At 39.6% G+C, this 26,989-nt stretch overlaps 2 protein-coding genes across 2 annotated transcripts in view; one reads left to right on the top strand and one right to left on the bottom strand.

Moving 5' to 3' along the window:
• The window catches only part of LOC118359265 (nuclear factor of activated T-cells 5-like), a 66,254-nt gene extending 47,048 nt beyond the window's left edge, over positions 1 to 19,206 (bottom strand). Inside the window, exon 1 of the mRNA XM_035737710.2 lies at positions 18,889 to 19,206. Within this exon, the coding sequence (XP_035593603.1) occupies positions 18,889 to 18,961 (73 nt within the window). The 5' untranslated portion in view covers positions 18,962 to 19,206. The remainder of the gene's footprint in view (positions 1 to 18,888) is intronic.
• Positions 19,207 to 21,531: 2,325 nt separating this feature from the next.
• On the top strand, positions 21,532 to 26,694 carry LOC118359252 (26S proteasome non-ATPase regulatory subunit 7). The gene is made up of 7 exons (XM_035737675.2): positions 21,532 to 21,714; positions 22,199 to 22,290; positions 22,381 to 22,473; positions 22,573 to 22,670; positions 22,824 to 22,904; positions 23,164 to 23,255; positions 26,143 to 26,694. Exons 1-7 carry the CDS (start codon positions 21,641 to 21,643, stop codon positions 26,573 to 26,575), a joined length of 963 nt encoding a protein of 320 aa, XP_035593568.1. The 5' UTR covers positions 21,532 to 21,640; the 3' UTR covers positions 26,576 to 26,694.
• The last annotated feature ends 295 nt before the right edge of the window (positions 26,695 to 26,989 follow it).

Here is a 26,989-nt window from a genome sequence, read left to right as displayed (position 1 = left end):
TTAATATAAACCATGCAACAACAGGGACTGGTGTGTCGATCATTATGGAATACTGATGTTTTGAGAAAGGTAGGCCTTAACCAACTGGCCTTGTTGTATTGCCAACCTCTTGACATGCTTTATAGAGATTGTAGCCCTGCAACTATTGTGGCTTTTGCTCTACATATTTTTTCACGCTCATCTGAACTAGTATTCCCTTGCCAAATTATGATCAGGGTGCCTATGACACTGGCTACATTGTTCTGCAGTCATTTTATACCAAAGAAGCACATATTAAAAAATAACATTGATTAATGAAAGCCTCTCAATACCGTCAGAAATCCGTCAATTTGATACGAGAACAAGAGGGATGATAACCACTGCAAGGTGAAATGACAAGTGTTGATGTTACTATCAGTGACTGTTGCTATGGGTGCTAGGAGGTTAAACCGCTCATGCATAGGATGGTTAGAGCCTAAACAAGGTCACAGTAAATACTGAAAGACGCCTATTACTCCACTTTACTGAGGTTTGGTTAGTGTTAACCATTAACCCCTGAGAGTTTCTAAAAATGAAGTTATGGGGGAAGCAGTGTCGTTACTAGGCATAAGTGGCCGCTTAGGGGCCCATGGTCTCTAGGGGGCCCCCAAACAAAAAGGAAGGATGTATTCCTCGTCATGTCAGTTATTGACAGCCAGTCAATAAGCCCATGTCAACTAACAGTTTAGATTGCTAGGTAAATTAGTCTAGCCAGCTAATCTAAACCTTGTAGTTTCTCTCTCTCCACCTCCAAGAGAGGGGGGCTAAAATATGTTTTGCCCTTCAAGGTGGCGGAGCCCCCCAAACAAATATTGCTTAGGGCCCCCAAAAAGCTAGAAACAGCCCTGCTGTCCAGTTTGCGTCGTTAAATGGATTTAAGATCCATCAGTGAAGCCTGGTTTGACGTAGGCTAGTGTTGAGTGGGAGTGGGCTGTGTGATTGTAACAGGGTTATATTGGTGATTCCCCTTGCCACTATTGTTAAGCAAATGGGTTTTTGGTTTGAGTTTGTCTTGCCTTCACCTACTCAACATGGCATCTTATTGGCTGGTTTGCATAGCTTGCTTACGAGGGGGGATGTTCCAGTTAGAATCGTCCCAGTGAACAAGCACCAAACCAGCGGTAAGTTGTTGGTTGCCAAGCACTACATCAAAAGTGATTTTTATACTCTCAAGTGATGATTTAAATGTACAATTTATATCAAATTGTTTGTAAATGTTATTCGAACATCACACATAAGATGCAGCGGTTTTTGGAGAATATTTGTTGTGCATTTTGTTGTAAAGAATTCCCGCCAGTACTAGCTAGCAACTTACTGTGTCTGGTGGGGGGTCATATATTTTGTACAGTGCGTGAGTGCAGAGTTGGATGGTGAGACGTGCATTGCATGACGTGCAATTTTGTGTCGTTCCTATCAGGTACATTGTTAAAGATATTATATTGTATATTGTAATTGGATTATTTTGGTAACTCGCCCAGTGAACAAGCACCAAACCAGCGTGCGTGAGTGCAGAGTTGGATGGTGAGACGTGCATTGCATGACGTGCAATTTTGTGTCTTTCCTATCAGAATAAAGCTACATGACTGGTGCTACATATTGGAGTTCCGTGTCGATGACTGATTGTATACAACGCAAGAAGAGTACTGTTACATGATCAAATGTCATCTCAAAACAAGTCTGCTCACTTTTCTGCATACACCGCTGTAATAACCCAGCTAGTGTTGACCAGCTCCTGTTCATTTACAACATTGTACTCTGAGATCATAAGAAGCATTTAAGAACCTGTTAAACATGTTGGCCCAAGACATATTTTGAATAATAACTTTGGGTGAAAAAAAGTAGGCTTTTGGTCAACTGATCATCTACCAGAAATCGTGCTGTTGTCACATACAGATGAAGGATTTTAATTTGATCACTCTTTTGTTGCTTAGAATTTTCCTGCCTTGCAGGAAATGCAGATTGTGATTTACAGAAATTCACTGAAAACCTGCACTTACACGCAGTTATATTAACAGTATTCCACGATTCATGTAACCTTATTTTGACCAACTAATAACCTAACCACCAAGCAAGCAACATTATTGACTAAACGCTCACATCCTGTTGCTGCAGGACTAGTTTGCTGCGTCAATACAGATCAAAGTAATATCCTACACCTGTAACTGTCATCTGTATTGGCTCTTTGAACCAAGTGAAAGAACTACCACTCTCAGCCATGTCAACACAGTGGATGTGAAGCCGACCCATTTCCTTCCATGTTGGTGGTGACATACAGCTTTTAATATCCAGACAAGCACAAAAACAATGAGCTACTCAGAAATAACCAAGCATTTTGGTAACCACTGGATGGATTCACAACAAAGAGCAACCCAGACCCACAGATAACAAAGACTGGAGACTAAGCTATAGTTTGTCATTGAACATACATTTTACCTTAAGTACACAGCAATTTACATGACCACGACTCTTTAAAAATAGTTATGGATTAAGCTAATCCTGGAGAAGAAAATGGACTGAAAAATACCAGCCATATTTCAAAATGTCCAGACCACACTGTAATTGAACTCCTACAGTCAGAGTCCTAAAGTAGGCCTCTCTCCGGCCTATGACAAATAAAAAAATACCAAATGTTTTTGGATACAAAACAATCCATTCATTGATAGTCTGATTCACATCGGCATAGTTGATATACTGTACTAAAACATTTAGCCTAGTTTATGACAATGTTCCTAAAGACACTAAATCATACGATGGTTCTTGGAAACGAAATCCAATGGATTTATCTGCGTGCAACTAGACATTGAGACAAGCATCCACTTTGGCAGAAATATACTGTTGTTACCTTACACTTGCCCCCAACTAACCCACTGTGGATCCTTATAGCCTAACTCACTGACACGGATGACCCTGTAACGGTCCTCTGTGGCACTTGTACCTAATGTAAAGCCCCCCAGCTGGCACACTGGTATTATACGCTGCATGACATATAATACCCAGCATGGCTTATTATAACCCGGTCTCTGGCAAAATTGTTTGAGAGGAAAACACCTTCTTGTAACAAAATGAGAGAAACAAATTAACTTTCGAGCCTCTCAATACCGTGACTAAAAACACAAGCAACCATCCAGTGAACAAGGAGATTATTTCTTAAGGACATGTCTGAGAAAATAGAACCTAGGCCATAATTCTGCACATCATCATCATCAGAAGGATACTGGGCATGTTTCAAAGTGTGCCTGGGTAGTAGTGTGAAACTGACACCATCAACTGCTGTGATTAGACTAAATTCAATTGTGTGGAGCAGAAAAAGAGTGGGATAGCTGATTTATTTTAGATTTCGGCTTTTCTCTAAACCACAGGTGTGGGACTGAATGTTTGTTCATGGGTTTTAAAAGAGAGGAGATTGGTATTGTAGTCTCATTGTTCCAATCAGAAAGTCAAACATTTCAAATTATTATCAAGAATCTAATCAAAAACTGGCTTAATTTGTTATCCCTCTGAGGCCTTTGATCTTTCATCATCATAAATATATTAGCATTCAAGGAAATCAAATATTTTTAAGCGCATGCCACCAAGTTTGTTTAACATAGCAGAGTCAATATTAATTGAGGGCAAGCACAGGTTTACACACAAAGCAGCCCGCTCCCCTTGTGATGGTTAATGATTGATCCTATGGGCTCTGGTGGGCCAGCTTAGAGACATAGAGGGCCTCTGCCAAAGGGAGATCTGTGGTCCAGAGTAGGACAAAGATACCAATACTGATGGAAAGCATCACTGTGTAATACACTCATTAAGACAGGGACCAGTCTCTCGAGGCCTGAACTCTTAAGCTTACCAAAACCACAGGGCTTGTAAATTGGGCCAACGAATTAACTTAACAGTGAAGTAAGTGTTCAGGAGTAAAGGTTTCATTGTGTGGCTGGCCATTTCAAATATCTTGCCTTGTAATCTTCCAATTCCATTTGACTTCTAATGGTTGTTATACCTTCTCCTAAAATGCTTGTCACATTGCAAAGTGGTCACAATTCTACAACTTGACAAGGCAAACTGGTGATGGGGGTAAAGAAAATTGCAAGACTATTTTGGAAAATATTATATTGATACTTTGACTCCCAAGTATCAATTTTGCTAGGTAGAATTTGCTAGCACTTGTGGCTGTACCTGTGCCAAACCTCCAGTATTTTTCATCCTTTAACTTGTTCTCAATCTTCTTTAGAAAGATATTGAGCCAACATGTTTTCAACACTTTTATTATAATGACTGATCAAAACTCATTTTCTCGTGCTCTTTTCTCTCTGCAGCAGACATATAGTGAGCAATGTTTGGAACATCAAAACACAACACATAAAATCTTGATCATCTCAATAGAAATCGCATTGGCACTAAGTATCGTGATATCATATTGTGAGGTCCTTTGCAATTGACAGCCCGAAGACAAGCGAAGTATGCTCTTATCCTATAGTTTCAAATATTCTTACGTCTATGGTACTGTACCTGGATCACATTACAAAACCCAACTGAGATGTATTAAATGCAACCTAAGCCCTCACTGCCCCTACATCTACATATAGACTATGTGAATTCTGACTAAAAACAGATGTAATAGGAGAGATGTACTAGAAATAGAAGTGTTTCACCTCTAGGGCATTCTGCCATGTTTTCAGACAGCAGAGACACAGCCATATGCTTGGCTCCATCTCCACAGCCGTGTTTGCAGTGTAGTATGATTCACTGCATCATTAGAGAGCTGCTCCCAGAGGCCCTGGAACTCTCTCTGAGCCGCGGGAAACACCACAATATGATCCGTAAATGACAGAAAAGAAAAGTACAGTATGACGACACAACCTCACGCAGCCATGAGATAAACAGCTGTCTGCTCCAACTTCCATGTAAACTGTGAATGTTTCATGTTTTGACACAACTTCAGCTGCAGACTATGGAACGCCGTTTGGGTCTTTGCGTGTCAAAAAAGATACGTCAAATAACACTATTTGACAATAAAACTATTTGACGATTAAATAAGCGTTTAATTTGACACATCAAATAACACAGTTCTATTATAGAATATATATATAAAAAAATATATGCCATTTAGCTGACGCTTTTATCCAAAGCGACTTACAGTCATGTGTGCATACATTCTACGTATGGGTGGTCCCGGGAATTGAACCCACTACCCTGGCGTTACAAGCGCCATGCTCTACCAACTGAGCCACAGAAGGACCACATGTTGTGAGTGCTGAATTTGCACGTGCAAGCCAAGCGCCACCACGATTATAAGTAGCACTGTCAAAGCAGTACAAAAAAGTATGCAAACAAGCACACACCGGCCACAAACGATGTGTAACAATACCGCGTTAGGAATAAAGCATTATTTGCTCGACCGCTACTAGTTAGCACTAATACAACCAACCTGAAAACAATGACCAGTAGAAACTGCAGTCATTTTCACTATTCTTAGCAATGATTTAGGAATTCTTGTGAGTAAGTATTAGATAGGTAGCCACTTGTTGTTCACCTATTGAAACTGAACTTCAGTTAATGAAAATAAATAGCTAGCCAGCTAACGTTATAAGCAGCCTGCTAGCTTCATCTGGCTAGTGAGGCTCGACCTGAACGGGCAGTGTTGTGAAGCTAGCCATAATAAAAAAATTAGGTACAATAGTATAATTGCAGTTTGCCTTCAAAATAAAAGTACCTCTTTGAAAGTGATGCAGAAGTTTACAATTGTTGGAATCATGCCATATTTAAACTAGATAATGTTAAACAAGGTTGGAATGTGAAGCAATGAAATGGGGTATCAGTCTACTCGGTGACACCCACAGAAAACAACTGTTAAGAGAGTTTACACAAATATTAGCGTTGTAGATCTTATCGCGGGACTGTGAAATCACCTCCCCAGTCAGCCTATTGTGTGTATTGACATTCATATTGCACTGTACAGCTTTACCTAAGGATTGGGGATCAATGAAATTAGGTATCTGTCTACTCAATACATTAGTTTCCCAACACCCTCCTCTGAGTTATCGGACTCCAAAACATCCACACAGTATTGTTTTTCTTCAGGAATAAAGTATAATACACATAGTAGGTTGACCATAAATGTAGCTCAATTCAGTTGTTTCAGAGTCCTGCAAGAAGAGATATGATGCTAATGTTCTCTGCGTGTCACAGAGTAGACTGATACCGATGGATTGTGGATCAATGACATGGGTAATGCTGTACAGTGAAGTAAGTATGCCCCCAAAGCAATTCTGAAGTGTAATACATTGTGTGATTTCAACAGATTGTCAAATTAACTAATTGTCTTTTGTTGATTTTATATAACAACATTCCAACCTCGTTTATTATGATCTATACAATTATGGCATAATTACACTATTTGTATTCATTTGCATCACTGTCAATTACATACTTTTAATTTAAAGGCTAACCACAAAGTCCAGTATTGTGGTTAATCCTTATTGTGGCTAGCTTCACATAGATGGGTCAGACCACCATTCATCAAATAAGAACTGTTTAATAAATTAGGGTTATTTTAGATTATGACAGCTAGCTAGTTAACTATAGCTACTGAAACAGATTGTCGTTTTGCTATGTTTTTGGGGAAGATTATTGTTTGCATCCATGAGCTAGCTTTTATTATGACCAGGTCTGTAGGTGCGCGAGACAACTTTATCAGCATCATAGCATACATATAGATGAATCATTGTGACATATGAAATATGAGTTATAGTGTAATCAATGTGTAATAACTACATAAAAAATGTATGAACGCATTTCATTATTATGGGACGTGCAGTCATATTCAGGTCCTGATTGGTCAACAAGCTTATCTGACGTATCAAATAGTGTTATTTGACGTGCATCGTTTTTGACACGCAAAGACCCAAACGGTGTTCCATAGTTTTATATCAGCCACATAACATTGTAATAGATGTTACCTACCTACAAGGATGTAGGTGTTTGACAATTGATGTAATAAATTACCACTTAAAGCCTAAAAATTAGGTTAAGAGAGTCAACAGAACATTCAACGTTCATTGTACTCTGTTCTGTCTATGTAATGCTTATCATCATCTTCTTTATCATCCCAGATGTTCCCCTATATTAATTTAGATGCAAAAAAATGTATTTTGTGTGTATATATGTATATATATACAGTGGGGAGAACAAGTATTTGATAACCTGCAAAATCGTCAGTGTTTCCTACTTACAAAGCATGTAGAGGTCTGTAATTTTTATCATAGGTACACTTCAACTGTGAGAGACAGAATCTAAAACAAAAATCCAGAAAATCACATTGTATGATTTTTAAGTAAGTAATTAGCATTTTATTGCATGACATAAATATTTGATACATCAGAAAAGCATAACTTAATATTTGGTACAGAAACCTTTGTTTGCAATTACAGAGATCATACGTTTCTTGTAGTTCTTGACCAGGTTTGCACACACTGCAGCAGGGATTTTGGCCCACTCCTCCATACAGACCTTCTCCAGATCCTTCAGGTTTTGGGGCTGTCGCTGGGCAATACGGACCTTCAGCTCCCTCAAAAAATGTTATATTGGGTTCAGGTCTGGAGATGCTTCTTACAGAGCCACTCAGTTGCCCTGGCTGTGTGTTGTTTCAGGTTGTTGTCATGCTGGAAGACCCAGCTAAGACCCATCTTCAATGCTCTTACTGAGGGAAGGAGGTTGTTGGCCAAGATCTCACAATACATTGCCCCATCCATCCTCCCCTCAATACGGTGCAGTCGTCCTGTCCCCTTTGAAGAAAAGCATGCCCAAAGAATGATGTTTCCACCTCCATGCTTCACATTTGGGATGATGTTCTTGGGGTTGTACTCATCCTTCTTCTTCCTCCAAACACAGCGAGTGGAGTTTAGACCAATTTTTGTCTCATCAGACCACATGACCTTCTCCCATTCCTCCTCTGGATCATCCAGATGGTCATTGGCAAACTTCAGACGGGCCTGTACATGCGCTGGCTTGGGGGACCTTGCATGCGCTGCAGTATTTTAATCCATGACGCGTAGTGTGTTACTAATGGTTTTCTTTGAGACTGTGGTCCCAGCTCTCTTCAGGTCATTGACCAGGTCCTGCCGTGTAGTTCTGGGCTGATCCCTCACCTTCCTCGTGATCATTGATGCCCCACGAGGTGAGATCTTGCATGGAGCCCCAGACCGAGGGTGATTGACCGTCATCTTGAACTTCATCCATTTTCTAACAATTGCACCAACAGTTGTTGCCTTCTCGCTAAGCTGCTTGCCTATTATCCTGTAGCCCATCCCAGTCTTGTGCAGGTCTACAATTTTTTCCCTGATGTCCTTACACAGCTGTCTGGTCTTGGCCCATTGTGGAGAGGTTGGAGTCTGTTTGATTGAGTGTGTGGACAGTATTATTTTATACAGGTAACGAGTTCAAACAGGTGCAGTTAATACAGGTAATGAGTGGAGAACAGGAGGGCTTCTTAAAGAAAAACTAACAGGTCTGTGAGAGCCGAAATTCTTACTGGTTGGTAGGTGATCAAATACTTCTGTCATGCAATAAAAAGCTAATTAATTACTTAAAAATCATAAAAATTACAGACCTCTACATGATTTGTAAGTAGGAAAATCGGCAGTGTATCAAATACTTGTTCTCCCCACTGTAGAGATATATATATATATTTCTGCCAAGACATGCTTTTAAAAGGATAGTCGTTGGCTCAATGACTGAAAGTCTATGGGAACAGGTAGCATGTCATTGCACGAATAGTAACAATGTACCCACCCCACACCTTACCCTTGCCACCACTGCTGAAAACAATCCTAAGGAAAACAATGATCATCCTCTGCCTCTTATCTTGATGGATGGTTCAGAAATCATAGTTGAGGATTAGAGATGAAGAGATTAGTTGTCATACAAGTGGTTTCAGTGTCAATGGGGCCATATCATGTTCTAGTCCAGTGGTTCCCAAACTTTTTATAGTCCCGTACCCCTTCAAACATTCAACCTCCAGCTGCGTACCCCCTCTAGCACCAGGGTCAGCGCACTCTCAAATGTTGTTTTTTGACACCATTGTAAGCCTGCCACACATACTATACGATACATTTATTAAATATAAGAATGAGTGTGAGTTGTCACAACCCAGCTAGTGGGAAGTGACAAAGAGCTCTAATAGGACCAGGGCACCAATAATAATAATCAATAATTTTGCTCTTTTATTTAACCATCTTACATATAAAACCTTATTTGTTAATCGAAAATTGTGAATAACTCACCACAGGTTAATGAGAAGGGTGTCCTTGAAACAATGCACACAACTCTGCCATGTTGCGTTGTATTGGAGAGAATCTCAGTCTTAAAATCCTTTTCCACACACAGTCTGTGTCTGTATTTAGTTTTCATGCTAGTGAGGGCCGAGAATCCACTCTCACATAGGTACATCGTTGCAAAGGGCTCTCTTGTTCAGATATTGGTAAGTGGACTGGAGGCATGGCATGAAAGGGACAACAAATCCAGTTGTTTGTGTCATCCGTTTCAGGAAAATACCTGCATAATTGCGCACCCAACTCACTCAGGTGCTTCGCTATATCACATTTGACATTGTCCGTAAGCTTGAGTTCATTTTGACACAAAAAAAAAATCATACAATGATGGAAAGACCTGTGTTTTGCAGACAGAGAACAGCTCTAACTTCTTCAACATAGCCTCAATGTTGTCCCGCACATTGAATATAGTTGCGGAGAGTCCCTGTAATCCTAGATTCAGATCATTCAGGTGATAAAAAACATCTCCCAGATAGGCCAGTCATGTGAGAAACTCGTCATCATACAAGGGGTCAGACAAGTGAAAATTATGGTCAGTAAAGAAAACTAAGCTCGTCTCTCAATTTTAAAAAACATGTCAATACCCTGCCCCTTGATAACCAGCGCACTTCTGTATGTTGTAAAAGGTTTACATGGTCACTTCCCATATCATTGCATAGCGCAGAAAATACACAAGATTTCAGGGGCCTTGCTTTAACAAAATTAACCATTTTCACTGTAGTGTCCAAAATGTCTTTCAAGCTGTCAGGCATTCCCTTGGCAGCAAGAGCCTCTCTGTGGATGCTGCAGTGTACCCAAGTGGCGTCGGGAGCAACTGCTTGCACGCACATTACCACTCTACTATGTATATATATATATATATGTCATTTAGCGGACGCTTTTATCCAAAGCGACTTACAGTCATGTGTGCATACATTCTACGTATGGGTGGTCCCAGGAATCGAACCCACTACCCTGGCGTTACAAGCGCCATGCTCTACCAACTGAGCTACAGAAGGACCACCAGATGTCTCCCTGTCATAGCTTTTGCGCCATCAGTACTGATATCAACATGAGCAGCAGCTACTTTTGGCTACATACAGACCGTTAGTGGAATCCCACGAGAGAGTAACGGTTAATGTGATTGGATGTTAATTATTTGACTAGGTTACCTGTATTTGACAGTGTGTTGTTATTTTTCTGAACACTAGATGGTTTAATTTTATTTTTGGCAGTGAAACGAGGCTACTCAGACAAGAAAAAAACCTCACCCAAATGTATAGCCCCGTTGGAAAATATAAATGGACTGTTTGAAAATGTGAAGAAAAAAAACATGTAAAAATAAAAAAATAAACTTTTTTTATATAAATATACAGTGCCATGCGAAAGTATTCGGCCCCCTTGAACTTTGCGACCTTTTGCCACATTTCAGGCTTCAAACATAAAGATATAAAACTGTATTTTTTTGTGAAGAATCAACAACAAGTGGGACACAATCATGAAGTGGAACGACATTTATTGGATATTTCAAACTTTTTTAACAAATCAAAAACTGAAAAATTGGGCGTGCAAAATTATTCAGCCCCCTTAAGTTAATACTTTGTAGCGCCACCTTTTGCTGCGATTACAGCTGTAAGTCGCTTGGAATATGTCTCTATCAGTTTTGCACATCGAGAGACTGACTTTTTTCCCATTCCTCCTTGCAAAACAGCTCGAGCTCAGTGAGGTTGGATGGAGAGCATTTGTGAACAGCAGTTTTCAGTTCTTTCCACAGATTCTCGATTGGATTCAGGTCTGGACTTTGACTTGGCCATTCTAACACCTGGATATGTTTATTTTTGAACCATTCCATTGTAGATTTTGCTTTATGTTTTGGATCATTGTCTTGTTGGAAGACAAATCTCCGTCCCAGTCTCAGGTCTTTTGCAGACTCCATCAGGTTTTCTTCCAGAATGATCCTGTATTTGGCTCCATCCATCTTCCCGTCAATTTTAACCATCTTCCCTGTCCCTGCTGAAGAAAAACAGGCCCAAACCATGATGCTGCCACCACCATGTTTGACAGTGGGGATAGGGTGTTCAGGGTGATGAGCTGTGTTTGCTTTTACGCCAAACATAACGTTTTGCATTGTTGACAAAAAGTTAAATTTTGGTTTCATCTGACCAGAGCACCTTCTTCCACATGTTTGGTGTGTCTCCCGGGTTGCTTGTGGCAAACTTTAAACAACACTTTTTATGGATATCTTTAAGAAATGGCTTTCTTCTTGCCACTCTTCCATAAAGGCCAGATTTGTGCAATATACGACTGATTGTTGTCCTATGGACAGAGTCTCCCACCTCAGCGGTAGATCTCTGCAGTTCATCCAGAGTGATCATGGGCCTCTTGGCTGCATCTCTGATCAGTCTTCTCCTTGTATGAGCTGAAAGTTTAGAGGGACGGCCAGGTCTTGGTAGATTTGCAGTAGTCTGATACTCCTTCCATTTCAATATTATCACTTGCACAGTGCTCCTTGGGATGTTTAAAGCTTGGGAAATCATTTTGTATCCAAATCCGGCTTTAAACTTCTTCACAACAGTATCTCGGACCTGCCTGGTGTGTTCCTTGTTCTTCATGATGCTTTCTGCGCTTTTAACGGACCTCTGAGACTATCACAGTGCAGGTGCATTTATACGGAGACTTGATTACACACAGGTGGATTGTATTTATCATCATTAGTCATTTAGGTCAACATTGGATCATTCAGAGATCCTCACTGAACTTCTGGAGAGAGTTTGCTGCACTGAAAGTAAAGGGGCTGAATAATTTTGCACGCCCAACTTTTCAGTTTTTGATTTGTTAAAAAAGTTTGAAATATCCAATAAATGTCGTTCCACTTCATGATTGTGTCCCACTTGTTGTTGATTCTTCACAAAAAAATACAGTTTTATATCTTTATGTTTGAAGCCTGAAATGTGGCAAAAGGTCGCAAAGTTCAAGGGGGCCGAATACTTTCGCACGGCACTGTATTTGAAATGCGAATCATATTTTTATTTGGCGTACCCCCGACGGCATTGAGCGTACCCCAGAATACCTGTTCTCGTCCAGCAAAATGACACATGACATTATGTTATGTCAATGCTTGTAAAACTCAGTAAACGATGAGCATTGAGTAAAAACAGAAACTGGAAACATAGTGTCTCATTTAAATTTGCGCGTTTTCAACCTCTCAAAACATTTACAGGGCAGCAATTGAGGAATCTCTCTCTCCCTCAAATTCTCTACTTTCCCTTCTTATTACAAAAGTGGATAAACGTCCTCTAAGCCCACACAAAATCATTCGGATTATGATTATGTAAGGAGCCTGCCTGTCTAGAGAATCATACATGCCCGGTCACTCATTCCACCCATAAAAGTAGTGACACAGAAAAATAGATAGCCCTGTGAGCCACTGTAATGATATCCATCTGTAGCTCCTCAAGAAGCAGACTTTCAGTGAAGAAACTAGGCCGAATCATTTTCATATTCTTACATGGGGCAGTCCATTACAACCGCAAGTCAGGCCAACTCAAGTTAACCCATTTATGAACAAGTCCCTGACATCAGTCAAGAGGATGATTGAGTCATTTCTTCACTCTGCTGGCTTTAAAGCCACACTGATTAAGGGTGGCTCTTTGACACCCTCGGGGCTTCACTCTGCCACCTCTCCAACACTGCTAGGCCTATGACATTTAGGCTACCCTCAGCAAATTTGAGCCACAGAAACAATCTGATCGTTTGTGCAGAGATTACTCTGGGCATGCAGCCTCTGTGTGGTCACTGCCAGCAGCCAGCCAGGTAGAGGATTAACAGCACGGTCAGACAGAAAGTCAACACAGCCCTTTATACTTTAGGTTGGCCAGATTATTGTGAATTCAGTTGAAAAACAGAGTCAAAGTCTTATGGATACCTTCAGCAAACCGCAAACATACCAAAGACACAAGAAAAATATACCCACTGTTTTTCTCCCTTTTCAGTTGAGGGAACATGCCGTTTAAGTTATACAGTATCTGTCTTGGAAAGTAGGCGATGAAGACTGAAGAGTCATCTAAAATGCTAAGGAACTCAGGGCTCAGGTGCAACACTACACCAGCAGAGTCCCTACTTGCCCAACATTGTGATTGAAGATGAACACTCACATGCACCCTCGGGACTGACTGGATGAAAAATCCTGGTAACTGTATGGTAATTTCGGGTTTGATGAAGATAGCAGGAAAAAAGTTTAATATCTCTCTGACTGCGGGGGTCCTGTACTTGGAACCAAAGAAGCGTGTATATTTACGAACAGAATATACAGCTGAAGTCAGAAGTTTACATACACATAGGTTGGAGTCATTCAAACTCATTTTTCAACCACTCCACAAATTTCTTGTTAACAAACTATAGTTTTGCATAGTCGGTTAGGACATCTACTTTGTACATGACACAAGTCATTTTTCAACAATTGTTTACAGACAGATTTCACAGATTTCACACAGTATCACATTTCCAGTGGGTCAGAAGTTTACATACACTAAGTTGACTGTGCCTTTAAACAGCTTGGAAAATTCCAGAAAATTATGTCATAGCTTTAGAAGCTTCTGATAGGCTAATTGACATTATTTGAGTCAATTGGAGGTTTACCTGTAGATGTATTTCAAGGCCTACCTTCAAACTCAGTCCCTCTTTGCTTGACATGGGAAAATCTAAAGAAACCCACCAAGACCTCAGAAACAAAATTGCAGACCTCCACAAGTCTGGTTCATCCTTGGGAGCAATTTCCAAACGTCTGAAGGTACAACGTTCATCTGTACAAACAATACTACGCAAGTATAAACACCATGGGACCACGCAGCCGTCAAACCGCTCAGGAAGGAGACGCGTTCTGTCTCCTAGAGATGAACGTACTTTGGTGAGAAAAGTGCAAATCAATCTCAGAACAGCAAAGGACCTTGTGAAGATGCTGGACGAAACAGGTACAAAAGTGTCTCTATCCACAGTAAAACGAGTCCTATATCGACAAAACCTGAAAGGCCGCTCAGCAAGGAAGAAGCCACTGCTCCAAAACCGCCATAAAAAGCCAGACTACGATTTGCAACTGCACATGGGGACAATGATTGTACTTTCTGGAGAAATGTCCTCTGGTCTGATGAAACATCGGCCGTTTTTTTAAATGTATTTGTAATAATGGCAATTACAACAATTCTCAATGAACACTTATTTTAACTTAATATAATACATCAATAAAATCAATTTAGCCTCAAATAAATAATGAAACATGTTCAATTTGGTTTAAATAATGCAAAAACAAAGTGTTGGAGAAGAAAGTAAAAGTGCAATATGTGCCATGTAAGAAAGCTAACGTGTAAGTTCCTTGCTCAGAACATGAGAACATATGAAAGCTGGTGGTTCCTTTTAACATGAGTCTTCAATATTCCCAGGTAAGAAGTTTTAGGTTGTAGTTATTATAGGAATTATAGGACTATTTCTCTCTATACGATTTGCATTTCATATACCTTTGACTATTGTATGTTCTTATAGGCACTTTAGTATTGCCAGTGTAACAGTATAGCTTCCATCCCTCTTCTCGACACTACCTGGGCTCGAACCAGAAACACATCGACAACAGCCACCCTCGAAGCAGTGTTACCCATGCAGAGCAAGGGGAACAACTACTCCAAGTCTCAGAGCGAGTGACGTTTGAAACGCTATTAGCGCGCACCCCGCTAACTAGCTCGCCATTTCACATCGGTTACACCAGCCTAATCTCGGGAGTTGATAGGCTTGAAGTCATAAACAGCACAATGCTTGAAGCATTGTGAAGAGCTGCTGGCAAAATGCACGAAAGTGCTGTTTGAATGAATGCTTACGAGCCTGCTGGTGCCTACCATCGCTCAGTCAGACTGCTCTAACAAATCATAGACTTAATTATAACATAATAATTTACATTAAAAAATCTGGCAAATTAGTTCGCAATGAGCCAGGCGGCCCAAATTGTTGCATATACCCTGACTCTGCGTGCAATGAACACAAGAGAAGTGACACAATTTCACCTGGTTAATATTGCCTGCTAACCTTTCTTTTAGCTAAATATGCAGGTTTAAAAATATATACTTCTGTGTATTGATTTCAAGAAAGGCATTGATGTTTATGGTTAGGTACACATTGGAGCAACAACAGTCCTTTTTCGCAAATGCACACCACATCGATTATATGCAACGCAGGACACGCTAGATAAACTAGTAATATCATCAACCATGTGTAGTTATAACTAGTGATTATGATTGATTAATAGTTTTTTTTATAGGTTTAATGCTAGCTAGCAACTTACCTTGGATTCTTATTGCATTTGCTTAACAGGCAAGCTCCTCATGAGGCAGGTGGTTAGAGCGTTGGACTAGTTAACCGTAAGGTTGCAAGATTGAATCCCTTAGCTGACAAGGTAGAAATCTGTCGTTCTACCACTGAACAAGGCAGTTAACCCACCGTTCCTAGGCCGTCATTGAAAATAAGAATGTGTTCTTAACTGACTTGCCTCGTTAAATAAAGTTGTAAAAAAAAATAAAAATAAAAAATAAAAAAAAATTAAAAAAAATCGGGGTCCAAAAATACAGTAATAATAATAATAATAATAATAATAAATGCCATTTAGCAGACGCTTTTATCCAAAGCGACTTACAGTCATGTGTGCATACATTCTACGTATGGGTGGTCCCGGGGATCGAACCCACTACCCTGGCGTTACAAGCGCCATGCTCTACCAACTGAGCTACAGAAGGACCAGAACAGATTTCCGATTGTTATGAAAACTTGAAATCGGCCCTAATTAATCAACCATTCCGATTAATCGGTCGACCTCTAATAATGACCATCATTATGTTTGGAGGAAAAAGGAGGATGCTTGCAAGCCGAAGAACACCATCCCAACCGTGAAGCACGGGGTGGCAGCATCATGTTGTGGGGGTGCTTTGCTGCAGGAGGGACAGGTGCACTTCAGGAAAATCATGTGGATATATTGAAGCAACATCTCAAGACATCAGTCAGGAAGTTAAAGCTTGGTTACAAATGGGTCTTCCAAATGGACAATGACCCCAAGCATACTTCCAAAGTTGTGGCAAAATGGCTTAAGGATAACAAAGTCAAGGTATTGGAGTGGCCATCACAAAGCCCTGTCCTATAGAAAATGTGTGGGAAGAACTGAAAAAATGTGTGCGAACAAGGAGGCCTACAAACCTGACTCAGTTACACCAGCTCTGTCAGGAGGAATGGGCCAAAATTCACCCAACTTATTGTGGGAAGCTTATGGAAGGCTACCCGAAATGTTTGACCCTAGTTAAACAATTTAAAAGCAATGATACCAAAAACGAATTGAGTGTATGTAAACTTCTGAACCGCTGGAAATGTGATGAAAGAAATAAAAGCTTAAATAAATCATTCTCCCTACTATTATTCTGACTTTTCACATTCTTACAATAATATGGTGATCCTAACTGACCAAAGACAGGGAATTTTTAATTTGACTAAATGTCAGGAATTGTGAAAAACTGAATTGAAATGTATTTCGCTAAGGGGTATGTAAACTTTCGACTTCAACTTTATATCTCTGCAGTACTCAGGAAATTAAAAAATTGTTTTCAGGAATCGGTTACAAAACATTTCTGATTTGAATAAAGACGACACTTTCTACTTTGTAGGGGATTAGAGGGAGTAAAAAAAGGGACATAGCCAGTGGACTTAGGCTAGCCTATTTGAGATGTATTGAGATGTACAATGGACTTTCACTGTGAAATTGGACATGTTTAATACCGTTGTTTGTCAAAGGGCTTATAGATATGTTGTTGAAGTGCTGTATTGAGACATATTACGAAACCATATGAAAAGACATTTGGAGGATGAATCAGTGTACCTGGCACTGAGTATTGCCAACATAACATCATACCCTTGGAAAAACAAAAGCCGCTCTGAAAGAGTTGTCAATTTGCCACACAAATAGCACATGACCTTTAAGCAAGTACAGTGTGAGATACTTAAAGACATCTCTAATTCTTCACTTTCACATTTGACTGTGCAGCGACCCAATCCTCTCAGTGACTCTACTCTTTGCTGCAGATCTCGAGCAACCCCAGTTCAGCTCGGCTGTTGCATCAGTCAAGAGGACTGACATGCTTCTGCGGAGACACCCCTAACTGTTCAGCCAACCAGTGCACCCTTGGTTGTTGTTCAGTGGGACTAGGCCATGGTGAATATAATCTATTTGGACCTACAACTACACCATAGAAATAGGGCCTAGGCCTATATTGTACTCTAGTATCTGCCTCTTTTTTAAATCATCATCTGAGTGATGACTGTATGTTTAAACATTAAATATTGAAATTACCGTTGGCACAGTGTTGGTATACACTTCCACAGAATGCATTAATGGCTATCAACATAGGGTATCAACCCTTTTTGTGTTGTGACCTCACAGAGGCAGCCTTTATCCTCTCACACTCATGATAGCACTACAAATATGTGTAGGGTATTGGACCATAAACACAAATTACTTTAATAACATCATTACATGTTAAATAAATAAAATTAAAATAATTTGTGGAGTCATTTACCAGCTGAATAAATAGCCTAGTTGACTTGTGACGAACAGCAGTAACATGTTGACATTGCATCAAGGTAAGCAACTTTTAAAGCTACATTGAATGGTATAAAATCTAATACTTTCTTACATTCATAAGACTAGCCTATTATTAAGAGGCAACTTTCTATTTTATTTTCTTATATAATCTACACATGGATCCAATACACAACAGATCACTTGGCCAATTCCTACTAATATTTTCTAGACAGCAGGAATGCCAAAAATTAGGCTAGATCTGCTATGCCTACCAAAGAGGTCCTCACCTTTGTAAGGAGGATAAATAATAAACTGGGTCAAAAGGGTAAATGTATCATGTGGCATTGTGCATGAAATTGACAGGATTTAAGGCAAAGTATTTCCTTTTTTATATTGCATAATCGTCACATACATATAGGAAACAAACAGGATTAAACTAGCTTTAGTGTTAAAGCAAATACTCTCATTAAAATAAAAAAATAAAAAAGATTTACGCATGACGTTACACTGATGATGCTTTCAAGACAACTGGAAATTTGGATAGAGAGAAAAAAAAGTCAAATAATGACGTCAGTGATCTTCAGGTCGGAAAGACGGCGCTCTTGGAAGATGCCTGGGTTTCTTATTTGGAATTCCGGGATGGATGACCATTCAAGCCTATTTTTCCCAGTCAGAGCTCATTTTTTTCTGAGTTCCCAGTTGGCTTGAATACACTGAAGTCGGCGATTTCCGATTTCCTAGTTATTCTGAACGCGGCATCGGCTTTAGATCTACTGTTTTAGATGCAATGCCAAAGCGACGTAGATGGATGCGGAGCGCTGGCGTTCACCTCGACCGGGGCGGCCAAATAAACCAGGGCAGTCGCTCTCACAACACACATGTACGAGAGTAACAGCGTATATCAATGAAAATAACTAAAACAACACAGACAAGAAAACATGAAAGTCTCAGTTTAACATAAAATATATGTATTACCTTTGGAATATAGGGATTTGGGGGAATTCAGGTCGAGATCCGCGCTGAGTAGGGATATGAAATCAGAGGGCATCGTAATGCCTCTGAAGAGGAGGGGAAATCGGACGCCCTCAGATATGAACGTCGCTGAGCTAGCAAGCTAGAAATAAATATTTATCTGAAACTGAATTAATGGGAAATAAATATACTGATAACAAACAAAACGCTATTTGGCATATAGACTACGTATATCTTGAACCAGTCGTTATTAGCCTGTGTAACACGCTTCTTTCTGCCTCCTTCACGTTCGTGTTTGTCAAATGTGTTCAGTTCGTCTATTTTCTGTACAGCCCCGCCCCCCCCATGACGCTAACCCGTCATCTAAGATAAGACAGTAGCCACTGGACAATAATCTGTCACATGATTGTAGGCCGACAACTAGTCTGACATTTGCATAATTGAAAGTGTAACAGCACAAGGCCTATTCAAATAATAAAGGAAAAGTCCATCGGATAATTGTCATTCTTGCATTTGGTGATCTCCCCCAAATGTCAATGTAGTTATAGGACAATGCACAAGCAAATGGTCATGATGAGATTGGTCACAGCTTTTCTTTCTTTCTGGCACAGTGGCAATAAGTCATGCAGGTGCATCCACTCATCACTTTGGCCATTTCTGACGTGTTATGTCATATATGTGATATTATAAGAGTAAACAAATACTGTGGCACTACAACTTTCAAAAGTAACAGCATAGCTGTTGGCCGTTGAGGTATGCATTATCCTTGCAAAAGGATTTGCAGCTTGTCACCTGTGCTAGTTTATCACACATTAAAGTCCTCAACCATTTTCCACAGAACCAGTTCTTGGATATTAGAGTATAATGAAAGGATCATGGTTCTATGATATGCATCTCATAAGGCCAAACTATCAGCAGAAATAAGAGGATTTTGATTCAGTGTGAGATACTATTTGATAAACGTTTGAAGGTTTCTATGGATTTGATAGTTACATGTTTTTCACTTATGCCACCTGTTTAAGTATGATAACTATCAGTTTAAATAAATATACAGACTTTTTTTAAAAATCACTTATAAAACACAATGAGCTCCTTGAGTGGAATAAATAATGATATGCTTATAAATCCTAACAATGGCCAAGAGCAAAGTTAACGCAGCAGCAAGGTAATTGCAGAAACCTGTTTGTTGATTGGGGCATGACTGTAACAATGGGTGTACTGCACTGTACTGTAGATCTTGTGAGTTATGTGAGACTTTTTCGTTATTCATGTCATATGTACCCTTTAGAATGTTTCCAGGTTTGAAGATAGACATTAAAGTAAAGATTGGAGGATGGCACACTGACTTCTGCCAGAACAAATCCCAACATCAAATCAAATTGTATTGTTCGCATGCGCAGAGTACAACAGGTGTAGACTTTACAGTTAAATTCTTACTTAGGAGCCCATTCCGAACAATGCAGAGACCTAATCATAGACCTAATCTCACCACTGCACTCACCACATGCATCCTAAAATAGCCATTCACATGCCATGGTCTACATCTGTGATTGATCATTACTTTCTCAGTGCATTGAGTTAATCAACAGCAAATGTTTCGTCAGTTGTTTCACATTCACAAGTTCATTACTCTTTCTATAAAAAGAAAACAAACTTCAAACGACCTGTGGCCTTAGTGTTTATGACCATGTCCTTGGGATTTAACGCTTTTATTGGCCCTATGATTTTGCTGATAATCAGGCCTCTCTCACCCTTCCAAATACTTTCTGTTCAGTTAATTTAAAAAAAATGTTTGACAGGTGGGCTACATTTCAAGTAAAATAGACAGTAGGCCAGCTATAAAATAGCTCCCTGCCCAGCTTGTAGCAACCTAACAACCTAAGGATTTATACAGAGGGTTAAAAGTAGTTTACAAACTGCTCATTATTCGTTTATAAGGCATTACCCTAACTCCTCCATTACAAGAAGTCTCATCAATCTTTGTAGAAAACATACCATACAACCAAAATTCTAAATATTATGTTTAGTTAGATAGCACACACAGGGTGAGGCATGTCATGCACACAGCATGTGGCAAATACTACTAACCTTGGATGAGCATGAGGGTAATGAAATGACCAAGGGCTGATTATTATTAACTCTGAAGAAACGCGAGAAGAGAGTTCACTATAAAGTGAAGCCCCAACTCTAAGAGCTACAGCTATAACGATGGAAAATACATTAGGATACAATTTATTGATTGATTTGTCCACCAAGATCCATGTCTGTCTGGTCATCACGAGTAACATTGAAAATAGGTCAAATGTCTAAATCCAAAAGCACTTGCTAGAATAAAACTATGACAGGATGGGACAGTGTGTAAGAGTTATTTCTGCGTTTACAGCCCTCTAGTGTTAAAACCAGGGACAGCCCAACCCATGGAGGAATCCATACTAAAAAGCTTGAACTGCTTGAACTGCAACTTCGCAATGATTCTACACAAAGTATATTCTGGACTCGTTCGAGTAAAAAATAGCCTGACAAATTAATTTAAGATATTTCACCTAACAATTTTTTAAAGGGTATTCAAATCCATGCAAAATGCACGTTAGAAACCCAAACGGAGCATTTTTTTGCGCTGTTTTGATAAATCCATACCTTTGGCTCTTTGGTCACATGACAATACGCGAAGGATTGTGGGATTGTGGAGCACTGACGGTGGTTTTCGTTCTCTATCGCGAAAATATTTTCTATTTAATTTAATTCACCCATAAACATGCCGGATTTGGCTGTTGAGAAAGTGATTGTCCATCCCTTGGTGCTCCTGAGTGTGGTGGATCATTTTAACAGGTCAATTATTCGACTGAGCTAGACAGTTGTTGATGATTGTTCAAAAATGTGGACTCACTGTTGTTTCCCAAATAACAGTGAAGTTTAGCTAGCTAGCTAACTAACGCAAACGACTAGCTAGCGACAGTAAATTAACTTAGAGCAATCAAGCTAACGTTAGCTAACTAGCTACTGTGTAGCTAACTAGCTGATTCACCTCGGAAGGCTCTGATTCACCTACGTTAATGCTATCCAGTATAGCTAGTAGCTAGCTAACGTTAGATACACATGTTCTCATATTACACAAATGGCAGGTTTCCTCAACGCAGTGCATCGTTTATGCACTGTACTAGCTATTGTAGCTAGCTAACGTTAACCAGCTTGTAACGCGTTAGCTCCATCCGCGCTCTCTAGTCAGGGATGTCACTGTCACAAGTGTGCAACAAAGGCGGTTCAGAAACTCTGTCTGTAGCTAACAGCCTACTCTTGTTCTGTATTTGATCAGAATCGGTAAAGTTGGAAGTCAGAAGAGGGTTGTGGGTGTACTTCTCGGCTCATGGCATAAGAAGGTTCTTGATGTGTCCAACAGCTTTGCAGGTGAGTTTCCTAACCTATTTCTACAACCACGGTCCATTCTTTGATTACACTCTGGTTTCATGTTGATCTGGCTGACCCCCCTTCTTCCAGTGCCATTTGACGAGGATGACAAGGATGATTCTGTGTGGTTCCTGGACCATGACTATTTGGAGAACATGTACAACATGTTCAAGAAAGTCAATGGTAAGTCTCGAGTTATTTAACTTAGTGTGCATTTTAATAACACTAGATTCTATTCTACAATGTGATTTAGTGATTGAACATATATTCCCATTGTTTCAGCAAGGGAAAGAATAGTTGGTTGGTATCACACGGGCCCCAAACTACACAAGAATGACATTGCCATCAATGAACTCGTGAAGCAATATTGTACTAATTCTGTAAGTATAAGTACAACATTTTAGTTGAATTTAATACAAAATGTTGATGTAATTTTTTTACTTAGCAATTACATATCACTACTGATGTCACTGATATGAGTAAACATACTATGGTACAAAGATTTACATTTTATTTTTTGGGGTTGTTTATAGGTTTTAGTCATCATTGACGTGAAACCGAAAGATCTGGGTCTACCAACGGAGGCCTACATATCTGTGGAGGAAGTGCATGATGTATGTTTTTAACACAGGAATTATTGAATGAATGTAAAAGTGGAACTACAATTCTCTATTACCTCTGCAACAAACTTTTAATGCTGCATGTCAGTTTTACATCTACCACAAAGATTGTAGGATTAGAAAGAATGTCTCTGTACAAATCAAAGTTAATGTTGTGGAGCAACGGATGCCTTTTGAGCTTTAATGTTGAGGAAAACTGACAAATTCACTTGAGAAGAAGGTCCAATGGTTGTAACATTCCTTTTGTTTTTAGGATGGCACTCCAACGTCCAAGACTTTTGAACATGTCACCAGTGAGATTGGTGCGGAAGAAGCAGAGGAAGTGGGAGTGGAGCATTTACTCCGGTAAGACATGACCCATGCATGTGGTCAATGTGTTTGTACTTGTCATTTGTCTTGAAGTTCAATATGTAAATTACCGTCGTTCTTGTATTATTGCTCATATTTTTTTCGGACCAGATCTGGGTTCAAATACACGTATATTTAAGTATCTGGTACTGAAAATACTTTTTTTTCCTGTTTTGAGTATTTTCAAATACACAGCCCAAAACAAGTACTTTCATTTGAGTATTTGAATGGTTATTTGTAAAAAAATAATAATAATAATTGTATTTGAAACCATTTTCAAATACTTATTTCAAATACTATTTTCAAATACCTGGGTTAAGTGCATGGGTGTGTATTTGAGTCAGTGTATTTTCAAATGATTTCCAAGTGTATTTCTAAATATACTGAACAAAAATATAACCACAACATGCAACACTTTCAAAGATTTTACTGAGTTACAGTTCATATAATTAAATCAGTCAATTGAAATAAATTCATTAGGCCCTAATCTATGGATTTCACCTGACTGGGAATACAGATCTGCATCTGTTGGTCACAGATACCTTTAAAGTAGGGGCATGGATCAGAACCAGTCATTATCTGGTGTGAACACCATTTGCCTCATGCAGCATGACACATCTCCTTCGCATAGAGTTTATCAGGCTGTTGATTGTGGCCTGTAGAATGTCTTCCCATTCCTTCAGCGAAGTTGCTGGATATTGGCGGGAACTGGAACACATTGTTATACATGTCAATCCAGAGCATCCCAATCTTGCTCAATGGGTGACATGTCTGGTGAGTATGCAGGTCATGGAAGAAGTGGGACATTTTCCTCTTCCAGGAATTGTGTACAGATCCTTGAGACATGGGGCTGTGCATTATCATGCTGAAACATGAGGTGATGGATGAATGGCACGACAATAGGCCTAAGGATCTCGACACAGTATCTCTGTGCATTCAAATTGCCATCGATAAATTGCAATTGTGTTCGTTGTTCGTAGCTTATGCCTGCCCATTCCATAACCCAACCACCACCATGGAGCATTCTGTTCACAATGTTGACATCAGCTTATGAAACATAGGAGTATAAAATGTTTACATGTTGTGGTTATATTTTTGTTCAGTGTGCATTAAAACATTCAATATTCTTTTCAAATAAAATGTTTCTGGATACGTACAGTACCAGTCAAAAGTTTGGACACACCTACTCATTCAAGGGTTGTTGTTTTTTTACATTGTAGAAAGTAGTGAAGACATCAGAACTATGAAATAACACATGGAATCATGTAGTAAGCAAAAAAGTGTTAATCATATCAAAATATATATTTTCAATTTGAGATTCTTCAAAGTAGCTACCCTTTGCCTTGATGACGGCTTTGCACACTCTTGGCATTCTCTAAACCAGATTCATGAGGTAGTCACCTGGAATGCATTTCAATTAACAGGTGTGCCTTGTTAAACGTTAATTTGTGGAATGTCTATCCTTAATGCGTTTGAGCCAATCAGTTTTGTTGTGACAACGTAGGGGTGGTATACATAAGATAGCCCCATTTTTAAAAGACCAAGTCCATATTATGTCAAGAAACAGCTCAAATAAGCAAAGAGAAACGACAGTCCATCATTACTTTAAGACATGAAGGTCAGTCAATGTGGAACATTTCAAGAACTTTGAAAGTTTCTTCAAGTGCAGTCGCAAAACAATCAAGTGCTATGATGAAACTGACTCTCATGAGAACCGCCACAGGAAAGGAAGACCCAGAGTTACCTCTGCTGCAGAGGATAAATTAATTAGAATTAACTGTATCTCAGATTGAAGCCCAAATAAATGCTTCACAGAGTTCAAGTATCAGACACATCTCAACATCAACTGTTCAGAGGAGACTGCATGAATCAGGCCTTCATGGTTGAATTGCTGCAAAGAAACCACTACTAAAGGACAACAAAAAGATGAAGAGACTTGCTTGGGCCAAGAAACACAAGCAATGGACATTAGACCGGTGGAATCCTGTCCTTTGGTCTGATGAGTCCAAATGTACGATTTTTGGTTCCAACCAGCGTGTCTTTGTGAGACGCAGAGTAGGTGAACGGAGGATCTCCGCATGTGTGGTTCCCACCGTGAAGTATGGAGGAGGAGGTTTAATGGTATGGGTGTGCTTTGCTGGTTACATGGTCTGTGATTTGTTTAGAATTCAAGGCACACTTAACCAGCATGGCTACCACAGCATTCTGCAATGATAGGCCATCCCATCTGGTTTACGCTTAGTGGGACTATCATTTGTTTTTCAATAGGACAATGACCCAAAACACACCTCCAGGCTGTGTAAGGGGTATTTGACCAAGGAGAGTGATGGAATGCTGCATCAGATGACCTGGCCTCCACAATCACCAGACCTCAACCCAATAGAGATGGTTTGGGATGAGTTGGACAGCAGAGTGAAGGAAAAGCAGCCAACAAGTGCTCAGCATATGTGGGAACTCCCTCAAGACTGTTGGAAAAGCATTCCAGGGGAAGCTAGTTGAGAGAATGCCAAAAGTGTGCAAAGTTGTCATCAGGGCAAAGTGTGGCTACTTTGAATAACTAAATCTATTTTGATTTGATTAGCATGTTTTTGGTTACTACATGATTCCAAATGTGTTATTTCATAGTTTTGATATCTTCACTATTATTCTACAATGTAGAAAATATTAAAAAATAAAGAAAAACCCTTTGAATGAGTAAGTGTGTCCAAAATGTTGACTGGAACTGTACTTTAAATGTATATGAAAGTAATTGAAAAACTAGTATTTTAATCCAATTCTGATTCTTACCATAAAAATTTAAGGCCAGTTTTTCCACCAAAATGGGAAACCGGTTGACTTAAAACATGCAAGTCACTAAAATAAAATGTTTTGTGTCTCTATCCAGAGACATCAAGGACACAACAGTTGGCACCCTGTCTCAACGCATCACCAACCAGGTGCATGGCCTAAAGGGCCTCAACTGCAAGTTAGTGGATATCAAAGGGTATTTGGACAAAGTTGCCGCAGGTAAGCTGCCCATCAACCACCAGATCATCTACCAGCTGCAGGACGTCTTCAACCTGCTGCCTGACGTCAACCTTCAAGAGTTCATCAAGGCATTTTACCTCAAGACCAATGACCAGATGCTGGTGGTTTACCTGGCTTCACTCATCCGCTCCGTGGTTGCTCTTCACAACCTCATCAACAACAAGGTCGCCAACCGAGATGCAGAGAAGAAGGAAGGCCAGGAAAAAGATGACAGCAAGAAAGAGAAGAAAGAGGACAAGGAGAAAGAGAAGGGAGACACTAAGAAAGATAAGAAGAAGGAGAAGAAATGAGGAAGCAATAGTCATTTCTGACTACAGACTGACTTTGTTTTCATTCTTCCCACCTGTCAGACATTATCTTGTTGTTAAGACCCTCTCATTTTCAGAATGGATTAAAAGAGTGAAGGGAATTGGCCATTTGTTTGTCTACTCCACATAAGTCTAATCATTTTTCATTCTTATGCAGCCCATTTGGTTAATGTTGACAAAATACTAGTTTGCTATGGTTCAAAACTATTTCTATTAATTTCACAACAAACATGTTACTAATACAACATTGTAATTATCTTGTATCCTGCTCTCCTCATTGTTGTCTCCTCACATGTTACCATAATAACCATACATATGTGTATTTGTGACAGAAAAGTGAGGTAACAGAAGGAGCAGTTATTTCCTCCATCTTTTTAAAGCTTTGCATTAGATCAC

This window comes from Oncorhynchus keta, chromosome 2 (genome assembly GCF_023373465.1).
Source record: "Oncorhynchus keta strain PuntledgeMale-10-30-2019 chromosome 2, Oket_V2, whole genome shotgun sequence".
Classification (NCBI taxonomy): Eukaryota; Metazoa; Chordata; class Actinopteri; order Salmoniformes; family Salmonidae; genus Oncorhynchus; species Oncorhynchus keta.
Note: the sequence above shows the minus strand (reverse complement) of the source record. Positions and strands in the feature narration are given on the sequence as shown.